Genomic DNA, 24,186 nt, shown 5'->3' with positions numbered 1-24,186 from the left:
TGGTCACATTTAGCTGTTTCCTCCTTTTGGGGGAAATCATCTGTGTCTCATCTTGTTTACTAATCTCTATCCCCCGCTCACCCTGATTATGTCTCCCTGGCACAAATGAATAGGACAGTTGGGGTAAAAATGTACAGCTCAGAACAGCTAGCCAACACATCACAGAAGACCACATGTGGACAACAAACAAAGAAGAAAGAAAAAGAGGATTTAGTGACTCATTATTATTTAATTTTTCTGTGATTCACGCAGCGTACTGCCAGGTAAACATTACAAAAAAATGTTAATTGACTCGAGCTGCTTGTCACACTCTGAGCATCTGATCTGTACTACATCAGGATAGGCTGGGCTGATCTTGATCTTTACTACATCTGAATAGGCTTGGTGAAGATTCCAAGTGATGTGATTAAATCCTTGCGGTACAGATCAGCATATTTGCGATCCTTCCCGCAGACAAGTCAAATGGTTCAAACTGACGTGAGATGCTCATTTCAGAAATGACAGAAACCCGCCTTTTGCATGTGTGACGACAACAGCACTTGATGAATTAGTCACAGAATTTTGTCACAGGAAAAAAAATCCACGACTAGTACACCTCAAAAGGTTAGTGCTTATGAACTGGACGGATACTGTGTAGCTCTCTCCACTTTCTAACCCATAGAGGTTCTTGCTCAGGTGCACCATGTAAAAGTGTTGCTCCTGCATACCCGACAAACCAAGCTCAAGGTTTACTTTCATCAGAAGGCAGGAAGTCTGCTACACATGTACAGTATAGCTATTGTACAACAGTCAGTCAGCAAGAGCTTGCGCACCAGATAAGCATGTGCTCTCTTGTGCCTGATGCAAGGCTATGTGAAACAGAGTGAGAGCTGGCTTCCAGTTGGCTAATTTTAAACCACTCAAACTCAAGATGTGGACCACAGTCAGAGACAGGAAGCACGAGAAAGCAGTAGCTAGCTCTCACCCCTCCCCTGTTGCTCGAGGAAGGGGAGCTCAGGTGTGTGGTGGTTCAAGTATGTGTGTGTGTCCAGCGGTGCAGATGTGAATGTGTGAGAGTGTGTGTGTGTGTGTGTGTGTGTGTGTACGTGTGTGTGTGTGTGTTTGTGACAGTGTGTGAACACACACATGTGTGTTTGTGACTACATGTGTGTATGTGTGTGTGAGTGTGAGCACACACTTGTGTGTTTCTGAATACGTGTGTGCATGTGTGTGTGTGTGTGTATGTGTGTGTGTGTGTGTGAGTATGAGCACACGCTTGTGTGTTTGTGAATACGTGTATGTGCGTGAGTGCATGTGTTTAAGCATTTTCGTGCATCTCTTTGCTGCACCAGACCTGTGCCAGTTTCTCCATCCGGGTTGCGGTGTGTTTATCCCATGGCAATGCATTGTGCTTCGGATGGGGCAAAGTATGACACGGCAGTTTGTGCTCCTCCTCCTATTCCCCCGGCTTCTCACCTCTGCCCCAGCCGAGAGGCACAGAACAGTGTTAGTCATGCTACCAGTCGCAGCACCGCAAGCATCGGTACATGTAGTCACACGGCAAATCTGAAACGCTGACTGCCTGCAGGGATTCTAGGACTTCGTTAAACTGGAAAGAACAAGACCAGTGACCACTTCTCTGGCTGTTTTCTTTTTTGCCCTCTAGTGGTCAGACGTTGTTATTGCGGGGGAAATTCAATGCCAAGAACACAGCTGTTCAAAGTTGTTTGCCACATATCCAGTTTAGACACAGAACTACGCTGAATAAAAAAAGCGCAGAAAAGGTTGTCACCTCTAATGAGCGGTAAGCAGCCATAGGTGACAGTTTTTTGTGTGGCAGCACGAGAGCGTGATTTGCTGCAGACGCTCTGAAGAGAAGCACTTTTTTTTATGTAGGACAGCTACAGGCGTGTTGGTCTGCACATGGCGTTTGATCCTAACCACAGTTATTGCAATGCTCAGGGTCTTCTGCTACCAGGTTAGCACGCCACCCCGTTCCCCAGTGTTCAGAGCGGAACCCACCAGCAGTGACCGCCAGCTTCCTCTGTCGTACACTTTAATACCTCTCTCTTGCTCCCACAGTTTGAAAAGCTCAAAGTAATAAAGACATTGGAATTAACTTAGAGGCCCTGGGAATATGCTGGTATTGTGGTGGAATGGTACACTCCTGTCGGCTTATATTGTCTTTGCATTTGTGGTCTCAGCTGTGTGCTTGAAACTGGCTCTTGGAGTGTGGATGATGGTTTCCTTGCTCATGTTGTATTTTGTCTTTGCTGGGTGCCCTTTGCGCTTGACTGCCGGAGTCACTCTGGATAAGAGTGTCTATTTGATGTTGACAGCGTAAATGTAATGTTAAATGCACTCATCTTGGACGTTGCTCTGGAGAAGTTTGTCTGCTAAGTGACAAAATGTGCTGTGTGAACTTTGTCTTTTTTCTCTTATCGGCGGCATGTCAGTTTCATTGTGAAGTAAAGCATAAAGCCAGGGAAGACACTTAGGTATTGCATCTGAGGAGGTCTGTAAGAACTTCCCCTTTGATGGTACCTTTTTGGGGCTCATTTTGTTGTGCATATTTATGCCTCTGTATCTTTCAGACACAGACTGTCTCTGGATCAGCATGGTTGGTTTTGTGGTGGGCCTTTACTTTCTGTGCAGAATACTTCACCACTTAGCATCCATTTGCGTTCTCCTGGGCCTTGGTCTTGTGTACAGTGAAACATTCATGAGGCTGGAGGCAGCCCATTAAAGAGAAGAGCATGCAACAGCATACAGGTGCGATGGCAGAATTAAGAATTAACACTTTGGAGCCAGATTTAAAACGAAACATGGATACGTACATACACACACACACACACAACACACCAACACAGACACTCACCTTTGTTGCGCTTCACCTTTTTTGTTCTCATGCCCACTTCCGTAGTGACAGCTGCCAGAGCTGGCTAGTGGTCAGAGAAAATCATTGGTGAGTGTCTTATGACTGTGACCGTGTCACTGGTATGCTCTTTAGCTCTCAAGCCACTCCAACCACACTGAGCTGTGGTGACGTCGCTTGGTTTTGATTCTCCATCTGCTGCTCCCTCACTGACTATGCCTGAGAACATACTTCACACCTTGCTCTCGCTAGTCAGCTTCGATGTCAGCCACCGGTCCAGGGTCTTACTCAAGATTGGAACTTGAACTGGCAGCCTTTGGTTCGGATTCAGTCCATCTGCAAATTGGTTTGTCCTCAAGGTTTAGTATATGTGTGCAATCCTCAGTCCGTAACTTTGATTAGCAATTTTAACATTTTTAAATTTACAAGAGTCCAACATCAAAGCTGAGTGAGAAATATGAGTTTGGTGCTTTTTTTTGGGAAAAAAATTGTGAGAGAATCAACAAGAATATGTTTGTTCAGCATTCATAACTAAAGATTTAGAGAGAGAGAGAGAGTCAGAGTGGGAGAGGGAGAGAAAGAGAGAGAGCTGGCAGCCTCACAGACTGCTTAATCCAGAGTCAATTAATTCAACTAATTAAACAATAATCTAATTAAATAATGGGATTACATCAAACTCTTCTGGGCAGAGGGGACAGTGGGAGCGATTATCTGCATGCAGTCCAGCAGCTCTGTCTCTCTTTTAGGGGAAGACATCATCTGGGGCAGAACTACATTGACATTGTTTGCTGAACCGAAAAGAGTGACACAGTTGCTTACCTTTGAGCATACTTTGGCTTCCTGTCTTTGAAGGAGTGCATCCCACAGACTGTGCGCTAATTCTTGAGCCTTTTCCCATCATCCTTTAGAACCACCATGGGTGCACATCACATATACACCCCTGTAACAAAACACTAGTAATAACGCGATCAATTTCATCAGAACAAATGCCACAGGAGCTCTTAGAAGCATTTTGATTTTTAACTTTCATTTTGTTTTTCTTTAGTTCTGAGAGCGAGCTTCACGGAGTGCGTAATTTGGTGGGTTGGTGCGCATAGCTGACTTCTCTTACGGGATGTCTTCAAAGAAGTGGTTTGCTTTGACATCATGCTTTGATAAGAAATTTTAATTCACCCTACGTTTTTGGTAGTAATATGTTTCTGAATGTCACATCCCCAACCCCCCCCCCCCCCACACACACACACACACACACACACACAAACACATACACTCATACACACAAACACCCCACACACCTCATCTCCCCCACCCCCCCCCCCCCCCCCCCCCCCCCACACACACACAAACCTTCTTCTTCTAGCAACCAGGTAAAAGACCTGGTCTTAATATGCGTTGTGGGGAACTGGTGTGGCCTTTTAGTTTCGTTCACAAAAGCTGGGACATAGACAGAAGTGAAAGGGTGAGCGACTAATAGGTGTGAATGTGCCACCTCAGAAACCACATGGTTGGTTTATAAGACGGAGCGTGAGGATTAATCATGTTCCCATATTAAAATGCTCTCTGCAGCTGCTTTTTGAATACTAACATTCAATTTAACCCCACCTCTTTCTGCATTACACAAACACACACATACATCATGACCTACAGGGTTATGAAAATGCTGCATGTTTCTCTTTGATTTCTTGATTGATAACTCATATAGATTAATTCTACAGGTTTATTTTTTTTGGCCCAATGCAGTGTTTAGGTTTCAGTGAAAAATTTAAAACAAATATAAGAAATAGAAACTTTCCTGTATTATACAATCTTGACAAACCATTAGTAAAGATAATGTTCTAGTTTAATAAAAAAAGAAAAATATATTGATGCCAATTTTTTATATTTTACAGGGTTTCTTGGGTGAATCACCTAGATGAAATATGTATGACAGAATATGCCAGTTTATTTGAAACAAGCAATGCAAGGATGCAAGAGTCATCAAGTCTAAATGTTGTTGTTCTTTAGTCTGCATTTCAGTGTTCTGTGGGGAGAAGTAATAATTTCTCACCAGTTGGAACTGGGTTGAGTTCCAGTGAAGATATGTTCCCCATTCCAGAAAAAGAGAAGGGTATTTCAGGCTGCAAATATTTCAAAATTCACCCCATTCCTGATTAATTAACACCAGCATGCCACATTTTTAACATTGTTGCCTCACAATACCGGAAAAATGAAGCTATGAAAAATGGTGAGCAAGTCAGGGGATTGCCATTTTTTGTCAGTTTTGCACTCATCTTTCTTGCTAAGTCACCATTGAAAATATTTGTCTCTTCACTTGCACTTCCAGGTTCTGTGCAGGCTGTTAGGAGAAAACTGATTCTCATAACCTGTCATGTAGACGATACTTCAGCTTGTTTTTGTTCATATCATCACTGGTGAATACTCTGTGCTTAATACTTTAAATTCATTTGTAAATCCTCTAAGTTTTTCTCCTATAGAGATGTAGTTATTAAAGAGAAGGCCCTTATTGGGCTTCCAAGTGGCTGAGCTGGTTACAGAGCTTGTTCCATACATGCGGAGTCCTACAGCTCAGGCCGTGGTTCAGATAAGCTGAATTCAATCAGCTTCATTCTGCCAGGGCAAACGGCCACAGTTCGTTCACCATGATGCAGAACTGCACCAGTCCTCCAATTGGTGCTTTTTTTGATGTAGATTTAGAATTTGTAGTGTGCAAAATAGCCATTGGCTGTTTGTGAGCCACTGTCATTGAATTAGATGGTTGCATTTATTTTTTCTTTAATGCTCCTGGACAAACGTGAATGCTTGAGGTGACCCTAAAGCAATACAAAAGATGATTACAAATTGGATGAAAAAGGGAAAAAGCATAAATTCTAAAACAGAGAGTAGGGCCTTAAAGAGTTGATATTTTTTTAATGAAGGCTCCAAAATAAGAGTTGATTTTTCAATACATTTTAAAAATATTAAATATATCAGGAAACATGTCAGGCATCATCTCCTTCAAAATGTAATTCATCCATGTGTATTTGGTAAAATTTAGAAAAATATATTTTACAATATATGCATGTAACTGGTACACATAAAAAGGGAATGGAAGTAATATGTTGTACTGTATCTGCCTTTATAGTCTTTCTGTGTCATAGTCCATCAAAGCAAAATGATGAACCCATGGATTTTAATGTCTGCTGTGTCTCTCATGAAGAGAGAGTTTTAGGAATTACTTGTGTGAGAGTAAAACTTCCCAAAATGGTGTTCGGAGTGGTGACAAAACAATGGATATCGATTGGACATCAGACCTGAAAATTGGCACATGCTTAGTAGCGCGATATAAATTGTGCAAGCCCATTGCTTGGTCTGATTGCTTTCAATGGTTCCCAGTGCTTTGCAAATGCTGACTGCAAAGAGCTTATGTCCTGCTTGTCAGCTTTAACTAAGACTGAGTGCTAAGTGGCGGGGCATTTACTGTAACTGGCCATTTAAACAACCACAATATAATTTCCCAGAGTGGGCAATGAATAACTCTAGGTCTACTTCAGGGGAGTTGTTAAGACATCAGTGTACTTCTACAGCAACAAATAAATGAGTTAAAACATCTTCTGTTGAATTAAAAAGAAAAAAAAAAAAACACACTTTTCGTGGGAAGATATTTAAAGCTACAGGCCCACCTGTGCAACCAAGAACCTGCAGCAGACACACAGGAAACTAGAACAGATCCCTCATGATAAGAGATCTCATGCTCTTCTCGTTAAAAGCACCATCATAAATGATCAACAAGTGTGCGCTGGAGTTAACATGCACCAATGCTGTGCGTTTTATACTGTTGTATGCACCTTTTTCTTATGAAATACCCCTGTTCAGGGCAACTGGATGTTTTTGGTGCATTATCCATTTACAAACCAGGGTTTAATGGTTAACAGTTAAACCCAAAGGCAATTTCCCTGCCACGGGCTCAAACCTGCAATCTGCTGGTTGTACGCTTCTATAACTATACAACGAGTATGCCATAGTGGCAGATTGCTTACAAAGTAGAACAGGTTGCCAGATTCTAATAGATTATCCAAGCTCATGTTTAATAAACTGTGGAAAAGCAGTTTCTCTGTCAGAACTGTGCTGGTTTTGAGAGCTTCATGAACTTTTTGAGCTAGGCAGTACAAGGCAACTGTCTACAATCTACTGGCTCTACTATTCTGAACCTGCTGCTCACTGTTTTCATGACCCCTTGTCAACAAATGCAAAGCGCAGACTATTGAAATTGCTTATCAGTTCTGCTATAATAAGAGAATTTTGAAGTATGAAGCACTAGCTCCTGGTTCTTCCAGAGGACTACCATTTGGTAAAATGTCCTCCTCCGTTGCGTAAAGAATGGAGATTATGCGACTTTGACATTTCTCTTTAAGTCACCATGCAGCACAGTATATGTCACTGACGACGGCAGTTTCCTCTCAGTGGAGAACCCTGGTGTGCAAAAGCATGCAGTTCTGCAAATACTGAGCCTACGCAACAAGAAGGAGGACACGCTGGAAACACAATACATACACAATACAATACACAATACAAAACTAGGAGAGATTCATCAGATATTTTTGCTCTCCCCCTACCTCTCCTTTCGGAACTGGTGTAAAAAAAAAAGCAGTGCTCTTAAGATAAAGACAATGTGGAACACATCACCGCATGAAAAATGTAGGCCATTTGCAGACCACCAGCCCCACAACACGCAGCCATGAGGAACCTGGTGTCATGCTTCATTCCGACATGAGCGTCTCTGTATTCCCCAGAGGAAGGGTCCCGCAACATATTTTAGTTCCCCTGGGATAAGACGAATGGTATTTAATCTACAGGAGTATGCATAGGCCATGTTCATTTACTACACGTTTCAAAATGAGGATTGACCCTTTTCTGGAGTGTAACCTGTATTAATGAACTGTAAAATTTCACACACAAGCAGTAACAACGAGAAAGGAATGAGGAAGAACGCAAGTTCCATGAATGTCATTTCTTCTGCATTGTAAGTTTGAGGCCTCCCGACATTAATGTAATATTGCATTATTGTCATTTAGCAGGTTCTCTTATCCAGAGGGACTTACATAGGTTGCAATTTTTACAGGTTATCCATTCATACAGCTGGATATTTATTGCGGCAACTGCGTGTTAAGGACCTTGTCCAAGGGTAAAGCAGCAGTACCGCAGAGGAGAGTCAAACCAGCAACCTTTCAGTTACGACCCCTGCTCCTTAACACGGTGCTTCCCCTAGAGCAGACGTACAGCAGACATTAATTGTATCACATTAGCAGTGTTCATGTGCTACATGAACACTGCTAATGTGTAGTACATTAAAAGTATGCACTGAAAAATGCAACACATGGTTAAATTTACAACACAGTTAAGGACGAAGGGTTCTTGCTGTTAGGCTGAAATGACCGCTAAATCAGCTCCCATCCTCCTTTAGATACTAATGCCATGCCATCCTTTTGCAAGGTGTCACACGGATGGTGCGAGGAGATGGGTCGGGTTAGCCCTAATCAGTTTTGGAGAGGGAAAAATGAAGCTCGTGGTCATCTTGCAGCGGACTTGACCTTTATGCGCGCCAGCAGGCGATGCACTGAGCTGGGGGAGAACATCTGGTGTGCTGAAACGCGATCCTGAAATGACTGAGTGCCGTTGCACAGGGCCCCGGCAAACTGCGACCATGCAAGCTGCGGTTTTCAGAGTCCTGCTTCCTTACTTCTCTCATTCATTCTGCTGACATTTACCATCTGAAGAGATGACAAAATCGTGATTTTAATACACACAGCGAGCGTTCTGTTGAAACATAACCCTAAAATTTTTCCTCAAAGTTAGGTAATTGTACATAGACAATATACTTCCCATCAGTTATTCATTATATACTCTGTTGAAGTAAGTATGCAGTAGGTATGTGATGGTTGTATAATGTAAATGCACCTAGGGTAGTTCTGTAAGGACTTACAACCCAGTGTTTTGTTGGACACACAAACCATTTTTTTAAGGGCTATTGGCCTCATGTGTGCTTGGTGCGTCTGACTGAACGCTTTGCCCCGGTTACATTTTTCAGTTCATGTACTTTTTGCTGATACACACTGTCACCTTGGTAATCAGTGCACCACGCATTAAACCAAATAGTGGGAGAAAATGTACAAAAAAAAAAACATTTTAAAAGTCAACACAACAACCGATAACCAGTGTTTCCAAAGCCACAGACAACACTCAACTGCGCAGATCAAAATCTCACACAATCTCACAAAATCTCCCAGTAGCAGCCACACTCTAGTTTTAAAGGCTGCTGATTAGGGTTGGTGTGACTTGTTAACCAATCACTGGCCAAAGGACAAATTCACTCATATACAACCACAGTTACAGATGTATGAAAACGTTTGGGCACCACTGGCCAAATTACATGTTTTGTTGATTTTTGAAGTGAAAAGAAGTAAACACAACCTCTGCAGGACACTATTTAAAAAATACCATTTTTCTGCAAATGTTAATGCACAGTTACTTTATAATTGATTAACTTAAAAAATAGAAAAAATAAAATAGTAATTGTGGCATGTGCAAAAGTTTGGGAACCCTTCCAGTTGTAAAGTTTCAGAACTTAATTAACTCATTAGGCCTTAATTGACTCATTAGGACTCAATAGGCAGGTCAAGAATTGTCATTAGGAATTATCAGCTGATGACAGTTCCAGAGCTTAATAAATTATCTGACTCGTCAAACCTTGTGCCAACACTGAACAACCATGGGCTCCTCTAAGCAACTGACTGACGATCTGAAAATGAAGCTAATTGATGCCTACCAAGCAGGGGAAGGCTATAAGAAATCACTTCCAGCTCTCAAGTTCCACTGTCCAAATGTCATTCCGAAATTGCAAGGGGAACTGTGGAAGTCAAGACAAGATCTGGAAGACCAAGAAAACTCTCAGATACAACCACAGGACTGGTAGTATGCTGGGCAGAAAGGCAAAGCAAAACCCCCATATGACTGCAAAGGACCTGCAGGAAGGTTTAGCTGACACAGAACTGGTGCTGCACTGTTCCACTATGCAGTGTTGTTTGCACAAACATGATCTGCATGGAAGAGTCATCTGAAGGAAACTTCACCTGCAACCTCATCACAAAAGTCAACATCTGAAGTATGCAAAACAACATCTAGATAAGCCAGAGGCATTTTGGAAACAAGTACTGTGGACTGATGGAGTAAAAATGGAACTCTTTGGCCACAATCACCAAAGATATGTTTGGAGAAAAAAAGGAGAAGAGGGGTAGAGGGAAGAAGGGATTCCACTAAATAGCAGCATATTCTGGAAGCAAATGTCACACAGTCAGTCAAGAAACTGAGGCTGAAAAGAGGCTGGCTTCTACAACAGCAACAGGACAATGATACAAAACATACCTCAAAATGAACTACTTCATGAAACGCAAGCTGAAGCTTTTGGAATGGCCCTCACAGTCCCCTGACTTGACCATCATTGAAAATCTGTGGGTAGGTCTTAAACATGCTGTGCATACAAGACGGCCCAAGAACATCTCAGAACTAGAAGTGATCTGCAAGGAAGAGTGGGTGAAAATTCCTAAGTCAAGAACAGAAAGACTCTTAGCTCAGTACAAAAGCATTGGAAAGCTGTTACATCTGCCAAAAGGTACTTACTAAGTACTGACTTAGTAGGGTGTCCAAACTTTTGCGCATGTCACAATTACTATTTTATTTTTTTTTTCTATTTTTTAAGTTCATGAAATCAAAAGCAACAGTGCATTAACATTTGCAGAAAATGTCATTTTTAAGCTCTCTAAAACTCTCTCAAATTAAAAAATATGTAATTTGGCCAGAGGTGCCCAAACTTTTGCATAAAACTGTATCCCATTTGGAAAGGAAGCTGATGGAACACAGGTCTGTTTTTTGATAAAACGGCAGGTAGTTACTGAACGCAGACGACCCTCAAACCAACAAACTTACACAAACATGTAAAGAAGAAGTTACCAACAGACGTTGTTAGTTGGCAGTTTTGGAGAGAGGTGAAGGCTCACATTCACGTACATATTCAATGGTAATTATAAGGTAACATTCTGATAAGAACATCTGATAAATGCCCAAAAAATATAAATTATAATTCCTCAGAGAAAAGCCTTACAAACAAGAGTTATAAGGGTATTAAAAGGGTATTTACATTGTAATTCTATCTATGGGGATTTTCTCTGTTCTGCTTATTTCTGGAGGGCAGGAACACAACAATCTGAAGGTTTCCAGACCTCCCACCCCCAAGTCTGCTTCGTCTCTAAAGAGTGGCTCTCCTGGCTGGTCTGTGTGGGCTCATGGAGAGAGCTGAATGTGCCATGTCAGGAAACGCAGGTGTATTGCTGCCGCACACATAAATAGGCACCAATTTATCAGCAGCTCCAGAGAAGGCCAGATGCAGAGGAGTACTATCAGGGGACCGGGTTTCCTGGCACAGATGAACGACGAGCCCAGTGGTTTATATTTCACAAAGCCAAGCAAAACCTCGAGCTGCATGTGATGAACGGTCTGGTCCCGCGCTATTTTGACATCTCACTAGAAAAGCTGTCATCGTGCAAACCTCCCGTGGGGTTGAAACACGAATCTATCTACTGTGTCTAGATTTAAATTCAGAGTAAGAAGAAGACAATCATCATGACATGCGCTTGGCTGAATTAGGTCAAACGATCGGTGGAAACTGACTGTAAAAGCATATCCCCCTGCATTTCTCATGCTGTGTTTCCCTGATAGAGCAATAATTTGGTCACCGTTGTCCACTTCCTGGTTTTCCACTGGGTTCCAGTGATTAACTTCAATGCCACGCTTGTGGCTTTTTGGTCTGAAGCAGAACTAAATAAAGGATGATCCTTGTCAGGCATCAAAACACAAAATACACAGCTAAAAGCAGGAGGACTGATGACTTCACCTGCTGTCGGAGGTTAGTGTACTTTTGTAAGATGAGGACAGGTTAATCAAGGTCTCTGCTTTGAGCTGCAGCTCAGGATGGGATGCATTTCCGTAAAGATGGATGAGGGCATAAATAATAGAATGGTTCCTAAAACCACTAAAAACCACTCTGTTCAGAGTCCTGGCTTGAACTGTCCATGGCAACCCGTACCCCTCGAAAAAACAAAAAAACAAAAAACAAAACGGAACATTGCATTCTGGGGTTTTAGTGTAGCAGCTACCTGTGCAGACTGTTTTGTATGAATGAATTGTATTAAAATGCTTAAGATGAGATAATGACTAGAAAAATAAGATAAAGACTAGAGGATATTATTCATGTGGTTCAGTTTATCTTGTACAGTTGAAAATCAGATCAGCAGCAAAGTCTTTCCAAAGTGCATAGTATGTCAATATTACACTGTAAGAGTATAACCAGTATCTGCTGTTAACAGTATATCATGGTTACATTGTTATAGTATAGTCATTACAGGCCAGCCAAGCGGTTCAGTTAGTAAAGACACTTTGTACGTGTTCATTCTGCGCCATACTGTCCAGATATTGCTTGTTGGAGGCTGGGCCACAACAGGTGTCCACGGCAGGGGAAATAATTGGCTTTGTCAGGTCAGGGTGTGGTGGACTTGCAATAGCAAAATTTCTCTGGCCTAATACCATATCTGAACCTCTTAGCCTCATGACCTTATAGCTTATAGGTTGTCATATGCACTCCTTCTCTAATTGTTGGTGCTCCTGTCACACTCAGTGTGACTTGTGCCATCAAAAACAGCTATGGGCCATACAACCCTCGTGATACAACTTCCTGCGCAGGTGTGGTGAGGATTGGCGTTTGAGTCCAGTTTAAAAGATGACTGCCGCTTCGAAAGTCAGATGAAAATGGAGGGAAAAAAGAATCGTCAGTATTGTCGTGAAGCACAGGGCTGGCGGTACCTCAGGCTGCATGGCTATGTTATAGAAGAGCATCAAATACACACTGTGTATGGGGATTTCTGTGATGTTAATCCCCTTGCTGCTGGTACTGGTGTCTGCTCTGAGCGCCATTCATGCTCAGATGTGGCAAGATAAGGATATCTTCAAGAGCCACTTCCTGTTAGGACTGTTCAGAGATGACTCCTCTCTTCCTGTGGCTATATATGGCCCTAACAGGTCAATGGCCTAATAGGTAATGCATGCTCTTTGCAAGAAAGGCATAAGGAAGGCAAAAAAAGAAAAAAGGAGACTTAACTATTAAATTGCATCATTTATATTCTGAGCAGGAGGCTTTATCCAGGGAAATGTGAATAGCTTTCTTTGACATATTGTACATTTTTATAGCTGAATATTTACAGGTGCAGGTAAGGCACCAAGGTCAATGAAGCAAGAGCAGTTCAAATCCAGTTTCCTAACCATTAAGAGGCACTGATCGATGCACTGATGCACTTTTAACAGACATGAACTCTACAGTTTTGCTTTGAAATCCTTTGTTCACTCCAGCACCAAAACAGGAAGTGGAACACCAGTGTTCCTGCACATCAACTATGAAAGGCCACAGTAAATATGGAGAACTGATTTAAAATAGATCTACAGTTCCAGCCGGTGCGTTGCTTGTGTAGCAACAGTGTAGCATAGTAGTAAGGAGCAGGGCTTGTAACCGAAAGGTTGCTGCTGCTGTACCCTTGGGCAAGATACTTCACCCACAATTGCCTCAGTAAATATCCAGCTGTATAAATGGATAAAATGTAAATATTCATAACCCATGTATGTCGCTCTGTGTAATGCTTATGTTGAATGATAAAGGCATAGGATATTAATCTGTCTTTATATGACCTCTAATTCGCTTGTGTTGTCTGATTCCTTAGCAGCTGACAATAATTATAAAAGGCCAATTAAAAGGCCCTTGTTTTAGTTATGTGAAAAGATGAAAGGATACCAGGGAAAGTGTTTGATTGAAATCACCAAGTGTTTCTGCGGCATCCTTCTTGGGTTCGTTGGCTTGTAGGGGGCTTGTTAAGCCCAGTTGAACACTTTTCCTGGGCTTCAGTTTCAGATACTTTTAGACAGATATCCAAGGAAATCTATATATACAGTATATATATATATATATATACAGTAAATAGATAATCGTGAAGTAAACTACACTGAATGATTTGAATGGCCTTAGGTTCTTTTTAAGCATATACGGTATAGAGACTAAGTTGTTAAGTGGAGTTGCTCATTTGTTAAGTTTTTTGAATCAGGTAATGCATGAAGGCATACAAGCTCCAGGTGCCTGTCAGGATGAGGTTCGCGGAGCCCGGATCTCGTACTGTTGCCTCCACGCTCTCTTTCTCTCTCTCATCGGCTTCCTGTCAAACGGGGTCCGCGTTCAGGATCGCGCGACCACTTCCTTCACTGAGACGCAGCGCACTGCCGCCTGAGTAAACAGACCGGAGGAGCGCAGATACCATCGCTTTCAAGCCGAACGGCGGTGGAGGGTGGGGGGGGGGGGGGGGGGGGGGGGGGGGGGGGATGTAAACCCGAGAGGCGCTTCCTATGCCGCGCTCTATTAGATTTTCAGATCAGGCCATTTCCTTGAGTGTGAAGTTATGTTGAAGAAGTGTTTGCTCGTAAGCAGCCTGTATTTACAGTCAGCTGCTAGTAATTGTGTATGTTGTTTTCTTGCATGGTATGCAGCTGGTGGGGAACATTTTCAGACTGGTATGCTTGCTTCAGTGTGTAACGATTTTGACTCTTGCTCCCAGTGTCAGCTCCCTAAAATTGCAAATTGGTAGATGCATTCTCTGTTCTATTGCATGAAACACAGCTGACCCAGTTTTAATCCCCCTGGCTGTAAGTGTTCCTGTTATGCGCATACTCACGTTAAGTAACGTCACATCAGTCACAGACTTACGCAGGTATCAGAAATGGTTGTGCAAATGTTACTTGTAAAACTGAAAAGGGGGTGCACTTTTTGCAAAGTTAAATACTTTGGTCTTAAAAGTGACTGGCATTTGTTTATCTGGTTGTAGCGAAGGGCGAGAGCAGCCACCCGGCCTCGAACCCAGAACTACGAGGTACCAACCCTGCGACTTTGACTGAGACGCCAAAGAGCCAGGCTCGTTGGTATGGCAGTCAGAGCACATACTCAACCGTAGTGACGGCACTCCGTCACACTGCCCTCCTCCTCGGGAAGCGCACCCATGCGCTTCACGCACCATGGCGTCCCTCACGCATTCTCTTGCTGTACTTCTCCCATCCCAGGGTGCCCGACACTCCAGTGCTTCACCCATCTCTGGGGTCCATCACACCGTGCTTCACCCATCTCTGGGGTCCCTCACACACCAGGGTCAACTGAACCTGGGGGTCCCTCATATGGCTCACACACCGGGCACGCCTCTGATGGCCTCACGGCAAGCCATCCCACTCTGACACCATTTGTAGCAAAGGGTGAGAGCAGTCACCCCACACGGCCTTGGACCCGGGTTTGAAGCCAGGTGGGGTGACTGCTCTCGCCCTTCGCTACACTGGTAATAGATTCAATTATGTTATTAAGAATTTGTATGAAAGAAAAAAAAACAGAAAAATGATAACAGAAGAGCCTCTGGTAATCCACGGCCTGGAATACCTGTTTGTCTCCTTCTCTCTTGCTCCAGATAATGCCATTGAATCAAGTGAAGTGAAATGGTTTTATCTGTGATTTCTGCACTTGACTCAATGGATTCCTCATGTTGTTTTAGGTGGTGGATACCTTATCTAAACTCTCACACTCCCCGATTGCACAACAGAAAGGAATAAGGTAGGACCGGAATGTCTTCTCTGAAAGTTTTCTAAAAAAAGAAAACATACAAATTTTTGGTGGCTCTTGCAGCCTTTTAACCATTTTAATCAGTTAACAGTACAATTATCAGCAACCGCAATCTTTAATCTGACTATACTAGAGTGCCCAAATGTTTTCAGAAAGAATTTAATCTAGTTAAGGAATTGTACATGTTTGTGTGTGTGTGTGTGTGTGTGTGTGTGTGTGCATTCACATAGATGTGTGCGCATACTTAATTATATTCCAACAGGCCATTTCCCACAGAGGAGAGTTTGGAAGATGAAGATATTTATAACCACCTGGAAGACCTGATAGAGTACGTATGATGCTCTTGATAACAGCACTCTCTCTTTCTCTCGCGGTTTACATTTACATGCTTAATGAATTTGTGGGAAGCTGCCCACTAAACAACACACAGCCCATTTACTGGCTGCTCCGTCGTCGCGCTCTCGCACCCACGTGTTTTGGTAAAAACAAGGGAAGTCTCGGTTTCTGATTCACTGCTCCGGGAACAAATTTAGAAAAATTTCAGTCAAAATTAACATCCTGCCCACGCAGTGGTGCCGTTTGATGTGTGAGGGCTGCAAGGGCGTGTGGGCGGGACTCAGGGGGAGGGGGACGACGGGATGCGAGCGGAACCCCAGGTGACTGTGACAGGGAGGCCAGCGTCCCCTGCGGTTGTGCGGGGGCACGGACGGGGTCGCCAGGTGACGTGTCGCCATGGCAGGTGGTTCCACTTCAGTGGGCAGCCATGAAAGTCATGTTTGCATACCTGGGGGTGGTACAGTACCTCACAGCTGAGGCACACAGACAGTGGACAGGTGAACGCAGGTATACATACATACCACACACACACACACACACACACACACACACACAAATATACATTAATACCTACACGCACACACACACATACATACATACACACACAAATGCAATGATATACACGCAAAAAAAAAAAAAAATATATATATATATATATATATATATATATATATATATTCACTTGCATGTGCACAAAAACACATGCATACAAACAGAAATGATCTCACACATATGCTAATACAAGTACACACATACAGAAATACAGACATGCATGTACACACACACACACACATATTCACATGTAGATACATATGAATGCAGATAAGCACACGGATGCATAGCCAAAGTCATGCACTTGCACACATATTCAGTTCTATAAAATATACATTGCCTTATGACATCATAAGAATCAATAAGAAATCAGTTTAGCTATTTAAATATTTTGTATATCATGGTTCCAGACTGCTTTGCCTGTCCCATAGATGGATGTTGCTTTCTCAGAACAGGCCAACATCAGATGATGGTTATAAATTTAAATATTTAATTTCACATTTATTATGAAAATGCTTCTCAAAAGACACCGAGTGTTTCTTTTAAAAATCATTTTCCGTTTACCTTTCATTTGTCATTTAACACATACTGTATATAATCAAAGTCTAACTACATTTTTATGCTACATTTTCTTGAACACACAAGTATGAAACTTGTATAATGTCAATGAATCTTGCAAAGCCAATGTGTAAATGCTTGGGACAAGATGTAAATGCTTGGTACACTCTTTATTGTAATTGCACTGAAGGCAGAACATAATATCATAATTGAGCAGAAGATCATAATTATCATCATAATCATTGTCATCAGAAAGAACAGCAGCCTGATCCCTTCTGTCTCTGTTTTACAGTAAGGAGGTGGAGGATGAGGAGGACCTGTACGACTGTGTGTATGGCGATGATGAAGGTGGAGAGGTGTATGAGGACCTGATGAAGACGGAAGTCATACCCCAGCCTGTAGGTCTATGACCTTCATGAGTTACAAACCACAGTGAACTGCCTGGAGTTTTTAACATAGCTAACTCACCTGTACTCTTTCTCCCTCTTCCTCCTTCAAACTCTCTCTGTCTCTGTCTTGTTCACTTTCAACCCTTCCTTTGTCTCAGTTTTTCCTATTACTCCCTCTATCCTCCCCCCTTTTTTCCTTCCCCGTTCTCTTTCTCCCTCTCCCTCCCTCTTTCTCTGTCTGCCTCTCTCCTCCCTCACTTTCTCTCTCCCCCCTTCTTTTTCCTTTTCCCTCCCTCTTTCTGGCTGTTTCTTTCTCTTCCCCTTCGCCCCCTGACTGCCTTTTTTCTGTCTCTCTCTCCTCCCTCTCTTTCTCTCTCCTTCCTTCTTTCTCCCTTTCTCTTCCCCTTCCTCTGGCTGGCTCTCTCTTCCTCTTTTCCTTCTCACTCCTTCTTTGTCCCTCTCCCTCTCTTCCCTCTTTCCCTATCTCTCTCCCTCTAGCTTTTTCTCTGTCTGTCTTCTCCTCCCTCTCTTGTCTTTGAGAGAAATGTGAGAATTCAGCCTAAAGTACTAATAAACACTCAGAGGACCATCATCTCTCTGGGTTCCTTCACATATCTCATGATTACATTCTTGTGTCCATGGCTGCCCAGCACCAGTGCCTCCTCTTTAATGCAATACAACATCAACTGACCTATGGCGTGCTTTCTTTCTGATTGCAGAAGCAAACTGAGACTGACATTCGAAGCTGCTGCGTGGCAGAAATCAGACTCACAGAGGAGAAGTACACAGAAACCCTGGAGTCCATAGAGAAGGTGGGTGGAAGGGCTCCCCTGCAGAGACGTTATCCCACCAAACACTCACCTTATTTCTTTATTCTGCCCCTGTGCAGAGTGATTTAGCTTACATTCTGTGCATCACTGCTGGGGTTAAATCCATTTCAATTCAGTTAATTCAGGAAATGAATTTTAGTTCATGAGTTGCAAATTGCCCATTGTTGAAGAATATTAGTTTCTATTAGTTCATTGGGTTTCAGTTGATTTCCTGAACCAACTTGAATTGAAATGGAATTGACCCAAAGTCTGCCAAACATTTACATGCCTGGATATTTGCTAGCACACCTTACTTTGATTGAATGGCCTTGCTATTCAAGTAGGGTGACTACACGTCCTCTTTTTCCCGGACATGTCCTATTTCTGGGACGCATTTTTTAGGTCCCAAAAAGAGGACATGTCCGGGAAAAAGAGGACATATGGTCACCCTACTTTAAAGACACCAACTGGGGTCCTGAAACCGCAGTCTTTTAAAGACAGCTCCAGTTCACTAAATGCCAGACACGAAAACAGAATAAAAAACACACACACAAACTGTGTCATCTGAAGGTTTAACCTGAGTGCTCCATGTTGAGGAACGTTTTGATAGAGGTGGAGGAGTCCCCCCCCCTTTGAGGAGGTCTGAGAAAACGTGTCATGCTTTTGTCTCTGTAGTACTTCATGACCCCCCTCAGGAAGTTTTTGTCGGCGGCGGAAATCGATAGAGTCTTCATCAACATTCCAGTAAGCGAATCCAAACTGCTAACCACAGCTACAGGGGCTTACCTGGTTCAGTTCATACGCTCTGAAAAACATATTGCGCCTTGTGTTCCAACATGGACCAGAACTGTGCTCCATCAGTTTTGTATTCTGTGTTCTATCATGAATTCACCTTACTGTGTACTGATTCAAAGCTCATTAGCATTCAGGATGTGTTTAATAATGTAGATGTAATGTACGGCTTCTTTACCATTGACCTCCACCAAATCTTATATTTCAAAGGTTATGGACAGATGCTCTCACAAGCTTGTGGCATTATGTGCTCTGTGTCCAAGGCTGGCTCTATTGTTTCTTGATTTCTAAATAAATTATTTATTCATTTATTTATTTTTGCAAGTCTCACCCCTTCTGTCTTTTATGAGAAGCATTAGCCAGCTTCTCCACAGGTACTGACAGAGCCAGGTGCTTCTCTTTCTGAGATATAATCATTAGTCTAGTAAAGTGAAAGTGTCTCCTGAAATCTGTTTAAATGTCTTATCGTTGTCTTCTGTAACACAGGACCTGGTGAAAGTACACAAAAGCCTAATGCATGACATTCAAGACTCTGTCCTCAACAAAAACGGCCAGAACCTCTATCAGATTTTCATAACTTACAAAGAAAGGTAAGATGCGCTTCCGCATATCTTATTTTGTTGATATTTGTTGTCATGTTGAGCATTTACTTCTTGCACATTTACTTACTTCTTCATCTATTTTCTTGTTTTACATTGCATTTCAGACTACTCATTTATGGAATATACTGCAGTCAGGTTGAAATTGCCATTGCTGTTTTGGACTATATTTGCAAAGAGAAAGAGGATGTTCGTCTGAAACTAGAGGTGAGACCATGGTGCGGGTGGTTGTGGGTCAAAGTTTAAATTTCTGTTTCATTTGACTACGACTATAAATAGACGACGCGCGCTGGAAAGAGTTTTCAAAGCGATCACTGCGCTCCCCCTAGTGATCAACAGCCCACATTGTAGTTACGTGGAGTGAATAGTACTGAAAGTTTGTGTTTGGCACCTGTTGTAAGTCAGTTAATGTTGTTGTTTTTTTTATTTATTTTTTGTTGTAGGAATGTTCAAAGAGGGCAAACAACGGAAAGTTTACATTAAGAGATCTCCTCGTGGTCCCGATGCAAAGAGTGTTAAAATACCATCTGCTTCTACAGGTGAGCTACGTCAGACGAAAGATAGAGGTCTGCTGATACGTATGAAAAATGAAACTGCGTATTCAATTTGCCTAACGGAAATTCTTTCGATTTACAATGCTTCAACATCGTACAGCTCTCACCTGTTTATATAGCTCGTTTTCATTCCTGTTTAGCAACTGAAAAATGATTGATTTAAAGTCTCAGTCCCTCAGAATTAGAGTCTGATGGATGTGGTTTCGCGCTGCAATCTTTAAATCAATTTGGACTGCACGCATAAATTTCATGTTGAATTTTGTCAGCACTGTATGGTTTATCAGGTTATTCTATTAATTAAAACCGACAAAAATTTAGAATTACTCCTTGGATCAATCTCAGATGATGTAATATTAGTGAAATCATAGAAATATGCACAGACTCACAGACGCTAAAAGAGATTTAAGGCATTGAAAACACTGCACGCGTTCGAGTTAAACGGTTTCCAAGTTATTCCGACTCAATTTGTCGGGTGAGTAACGGAAGCTACCACTAGGTGGCACCAACGTCCTTCAAAGTCCTCATTTTATCGTTGGACTTCATAAATTCTTAACCGACAGTCTATCCACACAAATAAGTATTTGACTTAATCATATTGTCTTTAAAGTTTGTACCTTCAGCTCCCACGACGTGTCAGTCAGGGTTTAAAAAACAAAACAAACCAAAACAAAAAAAAAAAATACCGACTGAGGCACACACCTTCTCCATGTGAGTGAGTGACATTAATTGCCACGGTAACGAGCATGCTGAACTGTAACCTCCGCGGGTGTGGACAGGGGGTCTCGTGGGTGGCGACCTCCCAGGCGGTGGGAGTGACGTGCCGCACCTGTCCACCTGGCATCTCAAGTGTAGCCGCGGAGACAGCTGGCGGTGGCCGCCTGAGAGGCAGTCAGTCCCAGGGTCACCTCCTGAGCTGAGACCGATGTTTTTGTGCTCGTGTGTGTGGGTGTGTGTGTGTGTGTCTGTGTGTGTGTGTGTGGGTGGGTGGGGGGTGCTGGAGACACGGGGGTGGGGGTTGAGCGCTGATGGAGTGTTGCTGTGGGGCAGCTCCCGGCGACATCACTGCCCCCTCCCAGACAGACAATCACAGCTATGCGAAATAGTGCTGTAGTGCTGAGTCGTAGGGAGCTGGGGGTGGGGGGTGGAGAGAAGGCGGGATGGTGGGGGTTAGGGAGCGCAGCAGCCAGTTCCACCCCTGTCAGACTAGACACTCAGCAGCACCCGTTGCCCTCCTCTCTGCTCGTTAATGTCACCTGATACCTCCAGCACCCGCCCCCCACCACCGAACTCACTTTAACAACGTCCACACCCTCCCTCCCCACGGACCCCCGTTCTTTCCTCTCTGCGTGTGTATGGGAACGGCGGCGGTCCCCTGTGTGTGACATTAATGGAGAGGTTCAGCACGGTGGACACAGGGGACTGCAGAATGACTCTCTGCGTGTGCACAGGATACTCAGAGGACACAGTGTGGGAAAACAGAGACGAGCTTTACAGGAGTTTGCCAAGGACAGCCATGGCAAGCTACCTCAGCACAGATGTGTGCACATACAGTATATACTGCAATATACAGTATGTATATATGTGTGTCTGTGTGTGTTTGTGTAAAATGTATGTATGTTTGTTTTCCTCTACACACATATTTATACATATTTATGCAAAACAAGGTTCTCAAGTCAAGTGTTGCCATTGTACATATTTCCAATAAATTGCAGGATTCAAGTGTTGAACTCACTAACGGCTGTGTTTATTCCGCTGGGTTTTAAGTGCAGTTTATAAAACAAAAGGACGAAAAAACAAATGGCAGTCCCCGTTGAATAGAAACGATTTTCCGCTTGGCGCCGGCCGCGGCCAATTCGCTCGGCGTGGACGGGTGCGTTTAAGCGCCTTGCACGCGGGAAAACATGCCCCGGAGCTGAGCATGCAGTCTCAATGTCTCCATAATGACGGGGAATAAAAGGCACAGCTTTATTGGGCACTTTATCCGTGATTGAGTGCCAGGGAAAAATGGTTTAGCGCAGCTGGATGAGCCGCAGAGTGGGTTCGCTCACTCTCTCCCTTTTATCCGATCCGGCAGGAATTAGTCAAGCACACCCATGACGACACCGACAAGAGCAATTTGCGGATGGCGCTGGACGCCATGAAGGTAAGCACTTCACCGTGAAAGGAGGTGAAAAGAGGTTCGCCGTTCGGCACTCCGGTTCTCCTCCCAACGGAAAAATTCACACCTGGCCTTGGTTAATTACGCCAAACTACTGGAACCAGCTGATCCTTGACATTTGCCTTTCTTTTTGTTGTTCTGATGTTCAGAACTTAACACGTACACTACACGTTTTGCAGTGCTAAATGTTAGCGTGCATAGAGTATAATTTCTTTTATGTAAGAATCTGGTTGCTGTATTTTAACAGTTTTAAATTCTCAGAAAAAATAAGGAATGCTGTAATGTTCATGAATTAAGTATGACATTGTTCAAAGCAACATGCATGTGGAGGGTATAATGTCTTACTTTTATTTAGGAATCTGGTCTCTTCATTTTATCGGGCTGCCTTACATTGTCAGGAAAGTTCATTCATGAATACTAATGTACTGTATTTATGAAGCATGACATTGTTTGAAACCATTACTAACTAGATAATTAGTGGGTAGTAAACAGGTAATAGGGATTCCATTTTACTTGGGTGGGCTTTAATGCAACCTGACATCTTGTTTTCGCGTAAAATCTCCATTTCAGAAATCAATAGCGGCTCCCTACTGAATAATCTTGAGACGTGATTAAGGCGGCAACCAATGGACCCTGACAGTTTGGTTCCCTATAATTGAAGTTAACTGGCTGGAGAGGAGATTGCAAATTATGCAGACGGTTGTGATGATTTAATTTGGAGAAATTATCCACTTAACAATGATTGGGGAGGTGTGTGTGTGTGTGTGTGTGGAGGTGGGGGGGGGGTGGGATATGGAGTTGATGAGGCTCTGTCGTTCAATTAATTCCTCAAGTTTGTCTGTGGGCAGGCGGATTCCTCTCATCTCACGAGGTGCAGGGCTCCTCTGTTGAGCCGCTTTGCCATTGGTTGTGCGGTCGACAGATGGCATTGCCTCCCTCACGGTCTGGGTAGGACAGCAGTGAGCTGGAGAAGACATGTCAGCTAAACGGATGCTGGGAATCAGTGGTTTCTGGCAGAAATCCAGGGGTTCCTAGTTACTAGACGCAACGACTAGAGCTGTTTTCAGTACGTTGATGGGAAGAGAGCAGAGCGTGGTCCTTTAGGTGCAGCCAGGAGTGTGCTAAGACCTGCAGACCCCTGCTCCAGGACATTCTAGAAGATTCCTTTCAACCACTGGCTAATCGGTTCCCAGGTCATTCGTGTCTAATCCAGTCATTGTTCCTATTAAGGGATCCCAGCCTTAGTTATGACAAAGATCAGAAACCTGTGGATCTGATGGAAACTGATTTGCAGCCAATGCTTTCAATGCGTAGAGGAGGGCTACCATAGTCCAGGCTCTGGAGGTCCACAATCCTCAGCAGCTATTGTAGCCCCCTGTAAATCACAAACAGCAAACAGTTATAAACTCAGGCAGTACTTAGCTGAGTAAGCAGGGTAAGTGTTGGGATGAAAGAAGTTCCTAACTCTATAGCCATCCAGCCATTTTACCCGTTTTACCTATTTACCCAACACAAAATAAGGTGGGTTTTGGAGTCGAGGTCACGATTTGCTGAGATATACTGTTGGTCAGACCAATAAATCACAGTCCCAGGTTGTATGGACCACATTAAAAATCAACCGCTAACGTGCAAGCTGTGCTTTGAAGTACGATTCGAATGCATGCAAAACACGTACGTATACTTTGATGGGACTGAATCTGTGAGATGAAAGTGTACATTGAAAGCATCCTCAGAAATGTTTTTTCTGTCTTATCTGGCGTGAAGGACCTGGCTCAGTACGTTAATGAGGTGAAGAGGGATAATGAGACGCTGCGGGAGATCGATCAGTATCAGAAATCCATCGAAAACTTGGTAAGTCCTTCAA

General features: G+C 43.1%; 1 protein-coding gene across 1 annotated transcript in view; it reads left to right on the top strand.

Annotated features, from left to right (window-relative positions):
* Positions 1–24,186, top strand: part of vav3b (vav 3 guanine nucleotide exchange factor b) — a 63,777-nt gene that overhangs the window by 16,306 nt on the left and 23,285 nt on the right. Inside the window, exons 3-12 of the mRNA XM_036554146.1 lie at positions 15,508–15,566; positions 15,838–15,903; positions 17,314–17,419; positions 18,130–18,222; positions 18,895–18,963; positions 19,498–19,601; positions 19,718–19,817; positions 20,054–20,149; positions 22,239–22,307; positions 24,087–24,173. Of these exons, the coding sequence (XP_036410039.1) occupies positions 15,508–15,566; positions 15,838–15,903; positions 17,314–17,419; positions 18,130–18,222; positions 18,895–18,963; positions 19,498–19,601; positions 19,718–19,817; positions 20,054–20,149; positions 22,239–22,307; positions 24,087–24,173 (849 nt within the window). The remainder of the gene's footprint in view (positions 1–15,507; positions 15,567–15,837; positions 15,904–17,313; positions 17,420–18,129; positions 18,223–18,894; positions 18,964–19,497; positions 19,602–19,717; positions 19,818–20,053; positions 20,150–22,238; positions 22,308–24,086; positions 24,174–24,186) is intronic.

This window comes from Megalops cyprinoides, chromosome 20 (assembly GCF_013368585.1).
Source record: "Megalops cyprinoides isolate fMegCyp1 chromosome 20, fMegCyp1.pri, whole genome shotgun sequence".
Classification (NCBI taxonomy): Eukaryota; Metazoa; Chordata; class Actinopteri; order Elopiformes; family Megalopidae; genus Megalops; species Megalops cyprinoides.
Note: the sequence above shows the minus strand (reverse complement) of the source record. Positions and strands in the feature narration are given on the sequence as shown.